Source organism: Daktulosphaira vitifoliae, unplaced genomic scaffold (genome assembly GCF_025091365.1).
Source record: "Daktulosphaira vitifoliae isolate Bord-2020 unplaced genomic scaffold, ASM2509136v1 Scaffold_1, whole genome shotgun sequence".
In the NCBI taxonomy this organism is placed as follows: domain Eukaryota; kingdom Metazoa; phylum Arthropoda; class Insecta; order Hemiptera; family Phylloxeridae; genus Daktulosphaira; species Daktulosphaira vitifoliae.
Genome location: NW_026099572.1, coordinates 29,355,868 through 29,369,020, shown reverse-complemented (window position 1 = coordinate 29,369,020; position 13,153 = coordinate 29,355,868). Strand labels below are relative to the sequence as shown.

General features: G+C 29.5%; 1 protein-coding gene across 2 annotated transcripts in view; it reads left to right on the top strand.

Annotated features, from left to right (window-relative positions):
• LOC126895164 (atypical protein kinase C) overlaps positions 1-12,546 on the top strand; it is a 30,890-nt gene extending 18,344 nt beyond the window's left edge. For both annotated transcript variants that reach the window (XM_050666721.1, XM_050666720.1), the window contains 5 exons: positions 131-311; positions 4,085-4,203; positions 4,405-4,574; positions 4,893-5,008; positions 10,980-12,546. In XM_050666721.1, coding sequence (XP_050522678.1) covers positions 131-311; positions 4,085-4,203; positions 4,405-4,574; positions 4,893-5,008; positions 10,980-11,067 — 674 coding nt within the window. In that variant the 3' untranslated portion in view covers positions 11,068-12,546. The remainder of the gene's footprint in view (positions 1-130; positions 312-4,084; positions 4,204-4,404; positions 4,575-4,892; positions 5,009-10,979) is intronic.
• The last annotated feature ends 607 nt before the right edge of the window (positions 12,547-13,153 follow it).

Below are 13,153 nucleotides of genomic sequence, written 5' to 3'. Positions count from 1 at the left end.
CCATTTACCAAAGTAATAAATGGTTCAATAGGTTTAGGTTTATAGTAAAAAGAAGTATATATATTTTTGTATGTATTTGTATCATTTATGTTTTAAATAAATAATATTTAAATATTTAATTATATTCTAGGTATAATATACCGTGATTTAAAGTTGGATAATGTATTGCTTGATCATGAAGGGCATATTAAATTAACTGATTATGGTATGTGTAAGGAAGGAATAAGAGCAGGTGACACTACATGTACATTCTGTGGTACTCCTAACTATATTGCTCCTGAAATTTTAAGAGGAGAAGATTATGGTTTCAGGTAATTTTATTTTTAAACACTAAAGCATTCATAGAAATTTATAAAAATATATTATTTTTTGTATTGGTGTCACTGAAATTTTTGCTTTTGCTCTATAAATAAAACTTGAAAAATTTATTTGAACTATGTAATGTGCTCTCCATATTCATTACCTTTTAAAAAAAAATTTCTATTAGACCATGTCATATTTTTATAAAAATAAAATTAATTTAATATCTTAAAAAAAAAAATGATTTAAATTAAAGTATATAAACAAATGTATTTATAGATTGAATATATATTTTTAATGGCTATAGGTAAATGTATTTTTCTATATTTGTAATTTTATGTAATCAAAATTTTGCAAGTAAAAAATAATGAAATAAGTTTGGGTTACATTAATTTATTTTTTATTAAAATTATCAATCATGGTAATATATATATATATATATATATATGTGTGTGTGTGTGTTATTTTTATTTATTCTATAATTATTATAACATATATAAGGTGACTCATTTATTAAGTTTCGAAATATAAAACAAACAATAATTTTTTGTTTTCAGAAGTTAATGGTATTCTAAATTTTATAATTTTTCATACAAATTTTGGTCTCGAGCTCTCTTTAAGCATCTGAAATTATATCAATTTATATTTTTTAAATGGAATCCTACAAGATGTATCAGATCTAACTTACAGCTCTTATAATTTTTAATACAATTAAGATTTCGTTTTAATTTTTTTTTCTTCTAAGTACTAAGACATCTAATGATCTGACTAAACAGTTGGGTCATTGTCATAATACTAAGTTTGTTAAACATATAAGTTTCTAATTAAAAAACAAATTTGATGCAATTTTAAGAAGAAAGAACCAAATCTAACTTTACCCAAATTACCAAAATAGGGCCAATTTTTTTTATAAAACTATAGTTTATGAACTATAGTTAACTATAGAATACTGTACATATAAGAGTAATATTAAAAGAGAGTACACATAAGTCATCAGACTCTTCTCTCCACTTCAACCACCTGCACTTAATCCTGTGTCTTACATCCTCGTCAATACAACCATTCTTTTGCACAACTGATCCTAAATACTTAAAATTTTCCAACTCTCCAATTACTTCCTCATCTACCTCATGTTCTCCTTTATCAAACTCGTACTCTATATACTCTGTCTTACTCCTGCTTATTTTTAAACCCTTTTCAAGAGCTGATCTCCACACCTTTAGCCTTTGATTAATTTCCTCCCTATTTTCTCCTATTAACACTATATCGTCAGTAAACAACATGCACCACGGCACCTCTCCTTGTATTTCTCTAGTAATTTCATCCATCACTATAGAAAATAAGTAAGGGCTTAAAGCTAAACCCTGATGCACTCCTACTCTTACCCGAAAACCTTCTGTTACTCCTCCTACGTTTTTTACCCTGGTACAAGTGCCATCATACAAATCTTCTATTATACTAATGTACCTTTTCGGGACTCCTTTTCTCATTAATGCCCACTGAAAAACCTCTCTAGGTACTCTATCATATGCTTTCTCCAAGTCCATAAATACCATACACAGTTTTTCTTCTTTTTCCTAAACTTTTCTATTAGATACCTCATACAAAATAATAACAATCAAGTTTAGTTAATTACATATAATAATAGAATATAATTTTTTAATTTTAATTTTTACCATCAAATTTTGAAATTGTAACTTAAAAAATTCTTACACAGTAAAAAAAGGTAATCTAAAAAAGTAACTAAAAACTAATTTTATTATTTTTTAATTAATTAACAATCAGAGTGGTTGATAAAATACTATATAAGTTGTTCACTAAGTAAGGAAAGTGGTTTCTATTTTGCTTATTGTTTTCAAAATAATTGATCTGTTACCTTACTTACTGAATATTCTGTATAATAAATAATAATATAGCCGTGCATTGTATTTTTTTTTTAATGCTTCTGAGTTAGCCATAACGATATTATTAATATACTAGGCTTCACCTTCAATGCGTAAGCCTCTTTAGGTCATTCTCGTAGGTAGGCCGTTATGAGTATTGGCTACGACGGGCACCATAAGTGTTTTACAGGAAAAATATTACATCACAATCAGTGCAACAAAAATATATTAAAAAATTAATTATTAAAATGAGGAAAATTCAAAAAGAGAATATAGTAAAATGTATTGAGTATAAGGTTTACGTTTGTTAATGAAGTATTCGAAATTATTTTAGGAAGGTAATTAATTTTTTTTACTTAGGATTTTATTTATAATCATTCTGAAATTTATATATAACTTATATAAATATAATGTAACATTCCTTGATAAAATATACAAATTATAGTGCAATGCGCAAATGCAAACTCTGCATGGACATAAAAAAAAAGTTAAAGGCGAAAAAAGTACAATTGAACAATAAGTTCATTGTAAAGCAAAAGTACAAACAATCTTATTATATAATAGAACAAAGAAAAAAAACGCTTTTCTAAGAAAATTACTTAGCATGTTCGGATTTTCAAATTTTTTTTTTCAACGAAAGTACTCAATCACTAGACTCTGGGAAAATTATTGGCGAAGGTTGGAAAATTTTTACCGCTTGTCCGCTCGCGTTTTAAAATTTCGACCGTTTTCGAGAAAAACGCTCGCTGACACCAACGTTTTACGACCTAAGGTTTGAAATTTTCACCAGACCCGCCCAATAACATTTCTGAGATATGATAAAAAAATCAATTCAATCCGTTCATTTTACACCGTTTTACGACCTTTTTTTTTATTCGCAATTATATCAAGGCAATTTGCACACGTGCCGAGGAGCGCTTAAAATCCGAAATCCAAACAAAACTTTGGCTGCTATGAGGGTTTGAAATTCATCAAATTTGAACGAAAAATAATTATTTTTCTGTATGTCAATAATACATGTACACGTCCTATTACCTTATTATAAAATAGCACAAGGAAAAAGTCCACGCGCATGTTTTTAATATAGGCATTGACTCATTTCTACGCATATGTTTATTGTGACCCTTAATTTGTAAAATATGTATTTTTATGACGATTTCATTTTCTATTCAATTTATAATTAATATATGTGATTGTTGTCATATATGAATTGATTGTTTTAGTTTATTAACTATCTTTTTTTTTGATATTATATTTATTATTTTAATATATGTTTAGTTTATTAAGCTTACTTTTATATTAAGATACTTTCTATCGATTTCTTTTAAATATGTTAATTATACAATTTTGTTGATTTATTAAATCATGTTTATTGTTATATATATCATTGCCTGTGGTAATGATTTTTTTGCAATTTTTCCTTAATTCTTTTTGAGTTAGAATTTTGCTTTTGAATAACCCACCAATTTCTTAAAATTAAACACTATCTACAAATTTGTATCGAAGCGTTTCTTATGATAGTGATTTTAATCACAGTCAGATATTATCTATACTAGTCCCAACTATGTCACGCTCACACTGTTCTGCCGTTTTGTTTGAATTAATATTCAATCAAAATTCTAAAACTCTCGGGGGCGAACGGAAAAATTTTCCGACATTCGCCAATAATTTTCCCGGTGTCTCGTGACCGAGTACTTTCGTTGAAAAAAAAATGAAAAAATATGATCTTGCTAAGTAATTTTCCCAGAAAAACGATTTTTTCTTGTTCTATTATATAAGAAGATAACATAAATATGTAATACTAAAATTTATCTTCTTATAAAATAAAATTTAGAAAAAATAACTTTATTTTTATTACATTACTTATTGTAGTTTATTTTATATTATTGAAAATATTTCAGTGTCGATTGGTGGGCCTTGGGTGTTCTCTTATATGAAATGTTAGCTGGAAGAAGTCCATTTGATATAGCTGGAGCCTCTGAAAATCCAGACCAAAATACTGAAGATTATTTATTCCAAGGTAACTATTTTTATTATTTTATATTATCCTCTTACAATATGTAAAAATATTTTTTACCATAAAATAAATAACAATCAAAATGAAAAATATTTTTATGTAAATTTAAAATGTAATACTTTTTGAAAAATAAATAATCTTTAGATAAAGCTAAAAAATATGTTTTTTATTTTGTATATTATTATTTTTATTAACATATTTTAGTTATTCTGGAAAAAACTATCCGTATTCCAAGATCACTCTCTGTAAAAGCAGCTTCAGTTTTAAAAGGATTTTTAAATAAAAATCCTGTTGATCGTCTAGGTTGCAACCGTGAAACAGGATTTTATGATATTATAACTCACCCATTTTTTAAATCTATAGATTGGGAAATGGTATGTTAATATATTTATTAAAATTATAGTAGAGGAGAGCAGGGTAATTGATACTGTGAGTAAGTTATAACAATATAGATATTTCCACTTTAAATAGTGATTATATTGCGTCAACTGAATAATTTTATGAAATAATTAATAATAAAAAAATATTAGCTAACTACCTTTTAAAGTTAAAATATGTCTATTTTTATTAATTTACTCTTAATAACAGTTTAATTGTGCTCACCTTTACATTTTTTATGTAAAATTTAACATTTAATAAATTTTTATAAGCATAATAAATCTATTGAATTTGTTATTAATTTAAACTTTCAGCTGGAACAAAAACAAGTTAGCCCACCTTATAAGCCAAGACTAGATTCTGACCGCGATCTTGCAAACTTTCCACCAGAATTTACAGATGAGCCAGTTCACCTCACACCTGATGACCTGTAAGTACTTAATATTTTCTTTAAGTTTTAATTATTATATTTAACAGATTTATGATAAAAATTAAATAGTTACCATAAAGTAAGTGGAGATCGCTTCTCATATTTAAAATATTTATTACTAGGCTTTGTCTAGATAGGTCTCCGCCCCAGACCCGGTGCTTTGCGGGCCTCACTCACCTACTGTGTGTTATGCGCTCCGAGCTGTCCTTATAGGTAGGCCACTGATTCCCATAGAGGTACTCGGCTATGACGAGCACGATATGTGTTGTACAGGAAAAGTACTACTCCAGAAGCAATTTAACAGAAATATAGTTAACATATAATTAATTAATTAAATGATTAAAACTCAAAAATAGTAAATAGTGAACTGTATAGGGTATAGTTTACATTTTTGTCCAAGGTTATCACAATATTTTAATAATATTTCAATTTTAACACTATCTTTGTCATCTACAATATTAATAAAATTGTGTTATGAAGTTAAAGGTAATAAGTTGATATGAATACTATAATATAGAATTTAAAATAAATAACCATACATTTAAAGTTGTTTTAGAATTTAATTGATCAATACAAATTTTCATTAACGTTTAATATAAAAACTGTAGGAAAATGTCCTAACATAATGAAAGAATGTTGGTATGGTAAGGCATACTATAACAATAAAAAATTTGTTCCGAAAGAAAAAAGGAGAAAGAAATAAAATAAAATGATTAATAAAAATAATAATAAATTAATTTTTCTATCATTCAATACTTATTTTTTTTTTATACATTCTATTCGATAATTTTTATTAGTTACATGAAATAATAAAAAAATAAAGTTGATCTTTTTTTTGTACTATAATTAGTTTTCAATATTAATCTAACATTATTTATTCAATGTGATTTCTTACTGAAACTATCTGTTATCAAATGGTTCGTATTTTTAAAAATTAATTATTTCCATTGTAACCATTTTATGTTTTTTTTTTATTATGTATTTGAAATGAATTAAAAATCTTTCTAAAAATAGTGTATTTACTAAAAGAATTAATACTGTTCGTCATAATGCCCTTTTCAAGATTTTTCATTCCACAACGATTAACTAAACCTTTTTCCATAATAATCGTCAAGCTCTACTGAATGCAATTGCAATAATCTGGGACGCTTTTAAACGTGTATTTGCCTTACAAAAGAATCATTATTATAATAACAACGGGTGACCCTGGTATATTTAAATCGACTATTTCTTACCTGACGAAGGGTTCTAAACGAGAGCACAATAATAACAAACGTTCCTTGTCCTCTAAAGAGCACACGACTACCGGTCCTCGCCAGGCATTGTTTTAACAAGGAATTATTATAAAAAAAACTATTTGTCCTCGCAGAATCCCTGTGGCTCCTTTTCACACATCTACGTTCCGTTTCCTGTGTATTAATTGCTACCCTCTACGTCCGGAAAAGATCAGCTGCAACTCGACGGGTTTCTAAACTGCCGGTCACCGAGGTCAAGCTGCTGCTATTGCTGCCGCCTGAAAAAGAAAAAAATACCCATACGCCTCCTCGTTTCCACGTACTTAATATACGACGTGGTTCGTTATTATAATGAACGAATTACATAATGTTTTTTGTTTCCTTCGACAACTACTCGTAGACGTGGTTTACGACGATATTAAGCTTTTTGTTCTCTTTCTTTATCCTAGTAGTCCATTATTTGTATTAAAAGAAACACCTTGCAGTTTATAATAAAAATACATCGTGCAATCCTTAATATATGACGTTGTTTTCCAATAGAAAAATATAGCCTAGTTGTGTTTACATTTCGTGACAATTTACGGTACAAGCAGCTTACACTCAACCAGCTTATACGGCATATGGGTATAAAACAATCAGAATATTTTTAAGAGAACATAGGATTTGGAATCCTATTCGAATTGATTTATTCAGTTGCCTAAAAAATCGACCACTTTGCTAATAATCTCGCTGCGCCAATAAAGAAAACAATATATATATTTTTTTTTATTGACGTTTATAACAAAAAGAAAAGTTATTTTCGCCCGTTCATATTGAAATTGTTTCCACGAGTAATTTAAGGATCATTTGAAATATTGAACCAAAAGTTTAATTGTGTGTAACTTTTCACTTTTAAACATAAGAATTTTCAAAATTATTATTCCGCAATTGTAACCTTCTTTTTTTTTGAACGCCTCGTCTTCCTGAATCATATTATTACCCGATAAATTTTATCAGTAATGTGTGTGTGTGGCTTTTGTTGTGGTGGCGTTAGTAACCGGATTATCACCGTATTTCTAACAACGCGTGCAAAAACATAAGAAGCCTAACAATAAATAAGCACAGTTGGTCACGCGCAATAAAACACATAAATGCTGCATAAGTACATCCGGTAATGCGGCTGGAGACTAGCAAAACAATTTATCTACATAATATCGTATTTTTAGCACTGAGATTATCTGATCAAATAGATAAAAATGTGCACATTTGCGATCGCGTGATGCTGACAATCGGTATTAGCGTATGACGCGCTTAAAAACATAATAAATTACACATATCTCACTGCTGTCCGGTAGGCCCACACCACGTGGCCAATTTGCAGTCGTCAAAAACGATCATTAGTCAATTTCGATCTGTTACAACACTGACGGTTATATTATTATCCTAATGCATTTCAACTATGAAAAATGAATATAATTTCTATTGCCAACATTTTTTCTGTTTAATATTCTAGTAAGTTAACCTAAACATCTCGGGACGAATGCCAACTACCGTACGTTATGCAACGAGAATACACATTACGTACGTCTGAATAATATGTTGTCCTATTCCAACTTTGGATTGATCGAATTCTAAAAACCCATCACAGTAAAAATCTTTTCATTCGTCGAGATAATCAAGGCCTCGAAAATTGTTTTTCCTGCCTAATATTAAAAATAAATATATTTTTATTTGATAGTTGGCGAGTATCTACAGATTCAGCCTCTTACAGATGATAAATTATACAATTGTAAAATATCTTACGTTAATTTATCACTTTCAGTTGCTATTAATTTCAAAGTTTCGTGGTTTTTTTGTTAATATATTAAATATTATTTGATAATATATTTAACCCTGTCGAATTGAATTCAAAACATTTTCCATTATGATATTTGTGGTCTGTGACATTTGCATATAAACGATGAAATGGTTCCGAATGGATTTTAATAACGGTGGCAGTGACCCATAGACATATTCCCCCCAAAATCGGCTTTATCACAAAATGTTGAAAGTGTGGTGTTTTTTAGTAGAATTTATTTTTGTTAATTATTTGAGTAAAAAGACATCTGTTGTTTAAAACAATGAATAATTACCCAACACGACCTGATAAATTCTCATGAAATTGCAATAACGAAAATTACAATTTATATGATTGATGTTTTTAAGAAATTATTGCTTGAAAATGTTTTACTTGTAAAATTCTAGAGCATTCGTTAAAATTTTTCCAACGGTTTATTAAATTAGCATTAAAAAAATATGACGTATGAACCATAGTAAGTCATTTGCCCTTAGACGATCGATTCTTTAGAAAAAAATGTTATCTTTTTCTCTTATAATTTAAAATATTTTTAATTCTATTTTTCAATGTACATTAGTCGCATTTTATGATCTAAAAAACCATAAAGTCACTAAACTATAAACCATCATAGTTTCTCTTGAAAACTTTTTTTACGACTGTGTAATAAAAAATACATATTTCCAGAGTAATTAATACCGATCTTACTCATTAAAATGAGTTAACTATACGAGATAGTACTAGTTATAACCGGACGTCGATATCATCTATGTCTCCGGGCTGCAATTATTTACAAGAGGGATGACTTTTTCTATTCATTTATCGAGTACAAATAATTAATATAATAGTTTACATTACATCGACGTTATTAATAATGAAAATAAATTTATTTGAGAATTGTTTGAACAAAGCGGTCCTGAAAAATAGCGATAAAAGAGTTGTATTTAAGTGTATAATCGTAAGGCAATGCCCTCGATTATTTTCCATGACATTATTCACCAGTGTTACCGTTTTGACATATTTACGGTTTTTAAATTACAAATTGAAAAGCGACCGCCCAAGCAGTGTGTCAATATTATACAGTATCTAACGGTTACTCGGAGGTCAAAGGGACACGTCGTGTAATTTGTCAGGACACGCGCAATTATTCAAATTTCTCCAGTGCTATTGTAAAATACTGTACTATTACTGCTGTCCGTTTCCATTAGACGCGTCCCCGGGGCGTGAGATCACATGTTCCCTTCGCGCGTTTGACACCTCTCGGTTCATTATCGTGGTGTCTTTTTTTTTTCTCTCGTCACCGTCTCCAGTTCTGCCGTCTTCTTTACCCGTTCATCACTGGACCCTCTAACAGTTTTGTCCACGGCTCATTTAGCATCTAAATATTAGCATATTGATGTGAAATACCCATAGAACGTACCGAGGCGACTTTCAGAGACTGATTAAATTTCGTCTGTGAAATTAAATACGAGATTTATTATTTCGCTACGAAATATCTTTTCGAAATTGTTATGTGTGTTTTTTATTTATTGCCACGTATTCTTTACTTTTCTCTATATTTTCTTGCGAGACATACGCACGTTGCAAAGCGTCTGGCGCTGTTATTTATAGAGGCGAGTCCCGGGGGCGCTTTTAAAACACATGCGAACAGTAAAAAATGTACCGAGAAAGAGTATGAAACAAGAAATATGTAGAACAATAAAAATATTTGACTATTTTCGAGTGTATCGTTTCATTGTTATGAGTATTATACTGCAATTTTTTTTCTTGTTGATATATTTATATATTCTAATGTGTGTGGATGTGTCATGAGTGAACTTGGTTCCCGCGGCTTTTAGCCAAAACCTGACAGATTATCCGCAAATATTTGCAGCAGCCGCACAGTTCGCTAAAAATAATCTTCGATCACCGCGGTAGAATTTGCTTAGAATAAACGATCACGAACCTTATTATCCAGAATCATATATGTTATAAAAAAGCGTTGTTTTGTTTTATGCTCTGAATTAAAAAAATAATTTTTTTTACTCTCGCAGTCTATAATATCTGTATGAGTTATCTTATGACGTAGACCTTTAGATTGGCAACTGTAATCACATTTCTAAGAACTAATCTAGGAAATAAATTAATTTTAAAATTATACTCTAAAATCCTTTTGTAGGGTTTGACGTTTTATTACCCGGTAATAGTAAAGTCTACTGTTACGAATATCATCAAACAGCAACGGAAAATCTTTTTTTTTTTTGTGTGTGTGTGTGTTTTTACGATGGCCATGTGACGGTTGTACTGTAAGCATGTATACTCAATTGAACGGCCTCGGAAAGAACGTAGAAAAAAATAGTCGTAAAAACCTTTGTGAAGGCCAAAGACTACCCGTTGCACTAAAATCGTCAACAGAAGTACAGCCCCCCTTGTTATTACTACTTAGATGAAGTAGATGAGCGGATTTTTACGACCGGGCATTACCTTAAAAACGCCCGAAATTTTACGACCCATCTACGAACCCCCGATTAAGGGCACTCCATTCGCGCGATCCGACAATGGAAAACGTCGGAAAAAAGACTCGGGGCTGCAGTTTTTGATTACCGGCAAGCTTCTATCTTTTGAGGGGAACGTTGAAATTTAATGCTGGTATTATCTACGCCCAAAGAATCTAACAACTCGTCCGGTCTCCAAAATCCTGAACAAAGTTAATCATGACGGTAATTGAAAATATAAATTACTACCCCGGGATACAAAAAAGTATTGGATAAATAATAAAAAATATTATGGTTTTCATTAAAATTTGTACCGTTCAATACATAGCGAATAATTCATGTTTTCCACGAGCCATATTAATATTAAATAATAAAAATATTATTTATTTATATGATTTATGTATTAAAAATAACCGTCAATTCATTACACTATTAATTTTTGTCTTTAGTCGTGTAATTGAAAAAATCGACCAGTCTGAATTCGAAGGATTCGAGTATGTGAACCCTTTGCTGATGTCACAAGAAGATTGTGTTTGACACGAGGACGAGTGCGTCGATGATTTTTCGGCGCATCATCTCTTTCAGTATCACCACGAAGCCGACTGCCCCTGCTCAACGACGATTGATTCACCCCCAGATAACGGCGGCAGACCTCCATCTAGGGGATGGTTTTGCTTACCACTCCGATAACAAAATACACTTCAATACATTCAACTTAACACATGCCAACGGAGACGTTGCATAAAAGCTCAAGATATTAAAAAGTTACTTTTTTTTATATTTTTGCATTTATTTATTAAGTTATGGTTCCTTCTGTCTCACACTATTATCTAAATATATTACATAAAATGTGTGTTCTTTAACCAAAAGCACCTGGTATTACTTTTATAATATTAAGTTGCTAACTAAAATTATCAATAGATAGAGTTTTCAAATCTCTCTTAATTTACGATAGTGTACCATCTCCATTGCACTGTTTGACCATTTCGATAGATTTATTAATTGAAAAAAAAATTTAAATAAAAGGTGTTAATATTTTTAACGTTAAAAGATTACCTTCTAAAGAATTAAATTTAATCCTTGTAATTATAAATTATTATGTTTATAAAATATCGGCTTAACAGTTCTCAAACGTGTGTTAGTTCTATTTTTTCTACCATCGGTCAATGTTTATTACTTATACTTAATTATTATTACCTAATTTTTGAATAATGGAAAAGCATAACTGGGGGTAAAATTATAAATTAAATTATATGATTGAACAAATCAGAAAAATGGTATTCTTGTATACATTTTACTCGTACGGTACATAATGTGTAAATTTTCGTTCCAAAGTTCAATAAAAAAAGATAAATAAAGAATAACATTCCTTTTATAATTTTCCATTAATTAAAATATAAAAACTATATTATTATTATTATTATAAAAATAAAATTCACACTAAGTATAAAATTATCTGGCACTTAATAATAATTGTAATAAATAAAACGCATGTGTTTTATTCCGTAATAACTTACTAGATATAATTATTTTTATATACATATAATTACAATCAACTATTTTTCTTTTTTACTTTATTCGTTTATTATTTTTATGACATTAGTATTAATAATTATACTTTATATTGATCCTAATCGCAGTGTGGTGTATTTATGTGAAATCCTCAAAATTGTACCAAACGTCCAGTTCTTGTTGCGATATTGTGTTCAATATTGAATTATGTACTTTCAAAATTTTATTATAGATTAAAAATGTTATCACATTGATAGGTATGTACAAACTTGATACATACCATATCATATGAAAAGAAACTTGTTTAGTGTTGCGAAATTGTAATGGACATTGTGATTATATTACAGAAACCTATTAATGTTTATTATATATAGAGAGAGTATTGTATTATTAACTAAAATTATCTAAGATTATTATAATGAAACATAAAGTATTGTATTTAAAAGTTATACTACAGCTATTGATGTAGTATAAATTTATATTATATAGAAAACTATTATTGAATCCATGACTTGTATTTTAGATTTACCTATGCATATAACCTACTTAATTAAAAAAAAGTGTACTGTGTTATCACTTCACGATCTTCATTGGCCTTATTTTTGTGGCATCCAATTGATGGGTTACTAGAAGAATAATTTTGGTGATACCCGAAGAAGTCGAATCCTCTATCATTGCCCTAAAAAATGTCATATATTATGTGTACACGTTGTGACTTGTGCATAAAACCCGGTAGCCATTGATGCACACACTGTCGTTTGAAAAACAACCGTGTGCTTTGTACGTGACAATCGTAGAACTCTTTGGTTCGTCAACGATATTTGATCACCACGGCTGACGGAAAACCGTGTCTTCCAAATGGATTCTAACAGTGAAGACTTGGGCCATCAGAGGTGTACAGGGTACTTAGGTCGCGTTCGACATTGTACCATGTCCTACATTATATAACGCGATAATGACGCGGCGTCGAACAAAAGAGTATGTAAAAACGAAGAGAAAAAAAACAAATAAATATAAAAATGTTTTATCGTTGCAAACATTTTCCCAAACACGGTTTCCGCATGGCACCGGCAGTCGGTGGTGTGCGTGTAAGGGGAAGACACGGCGGTTT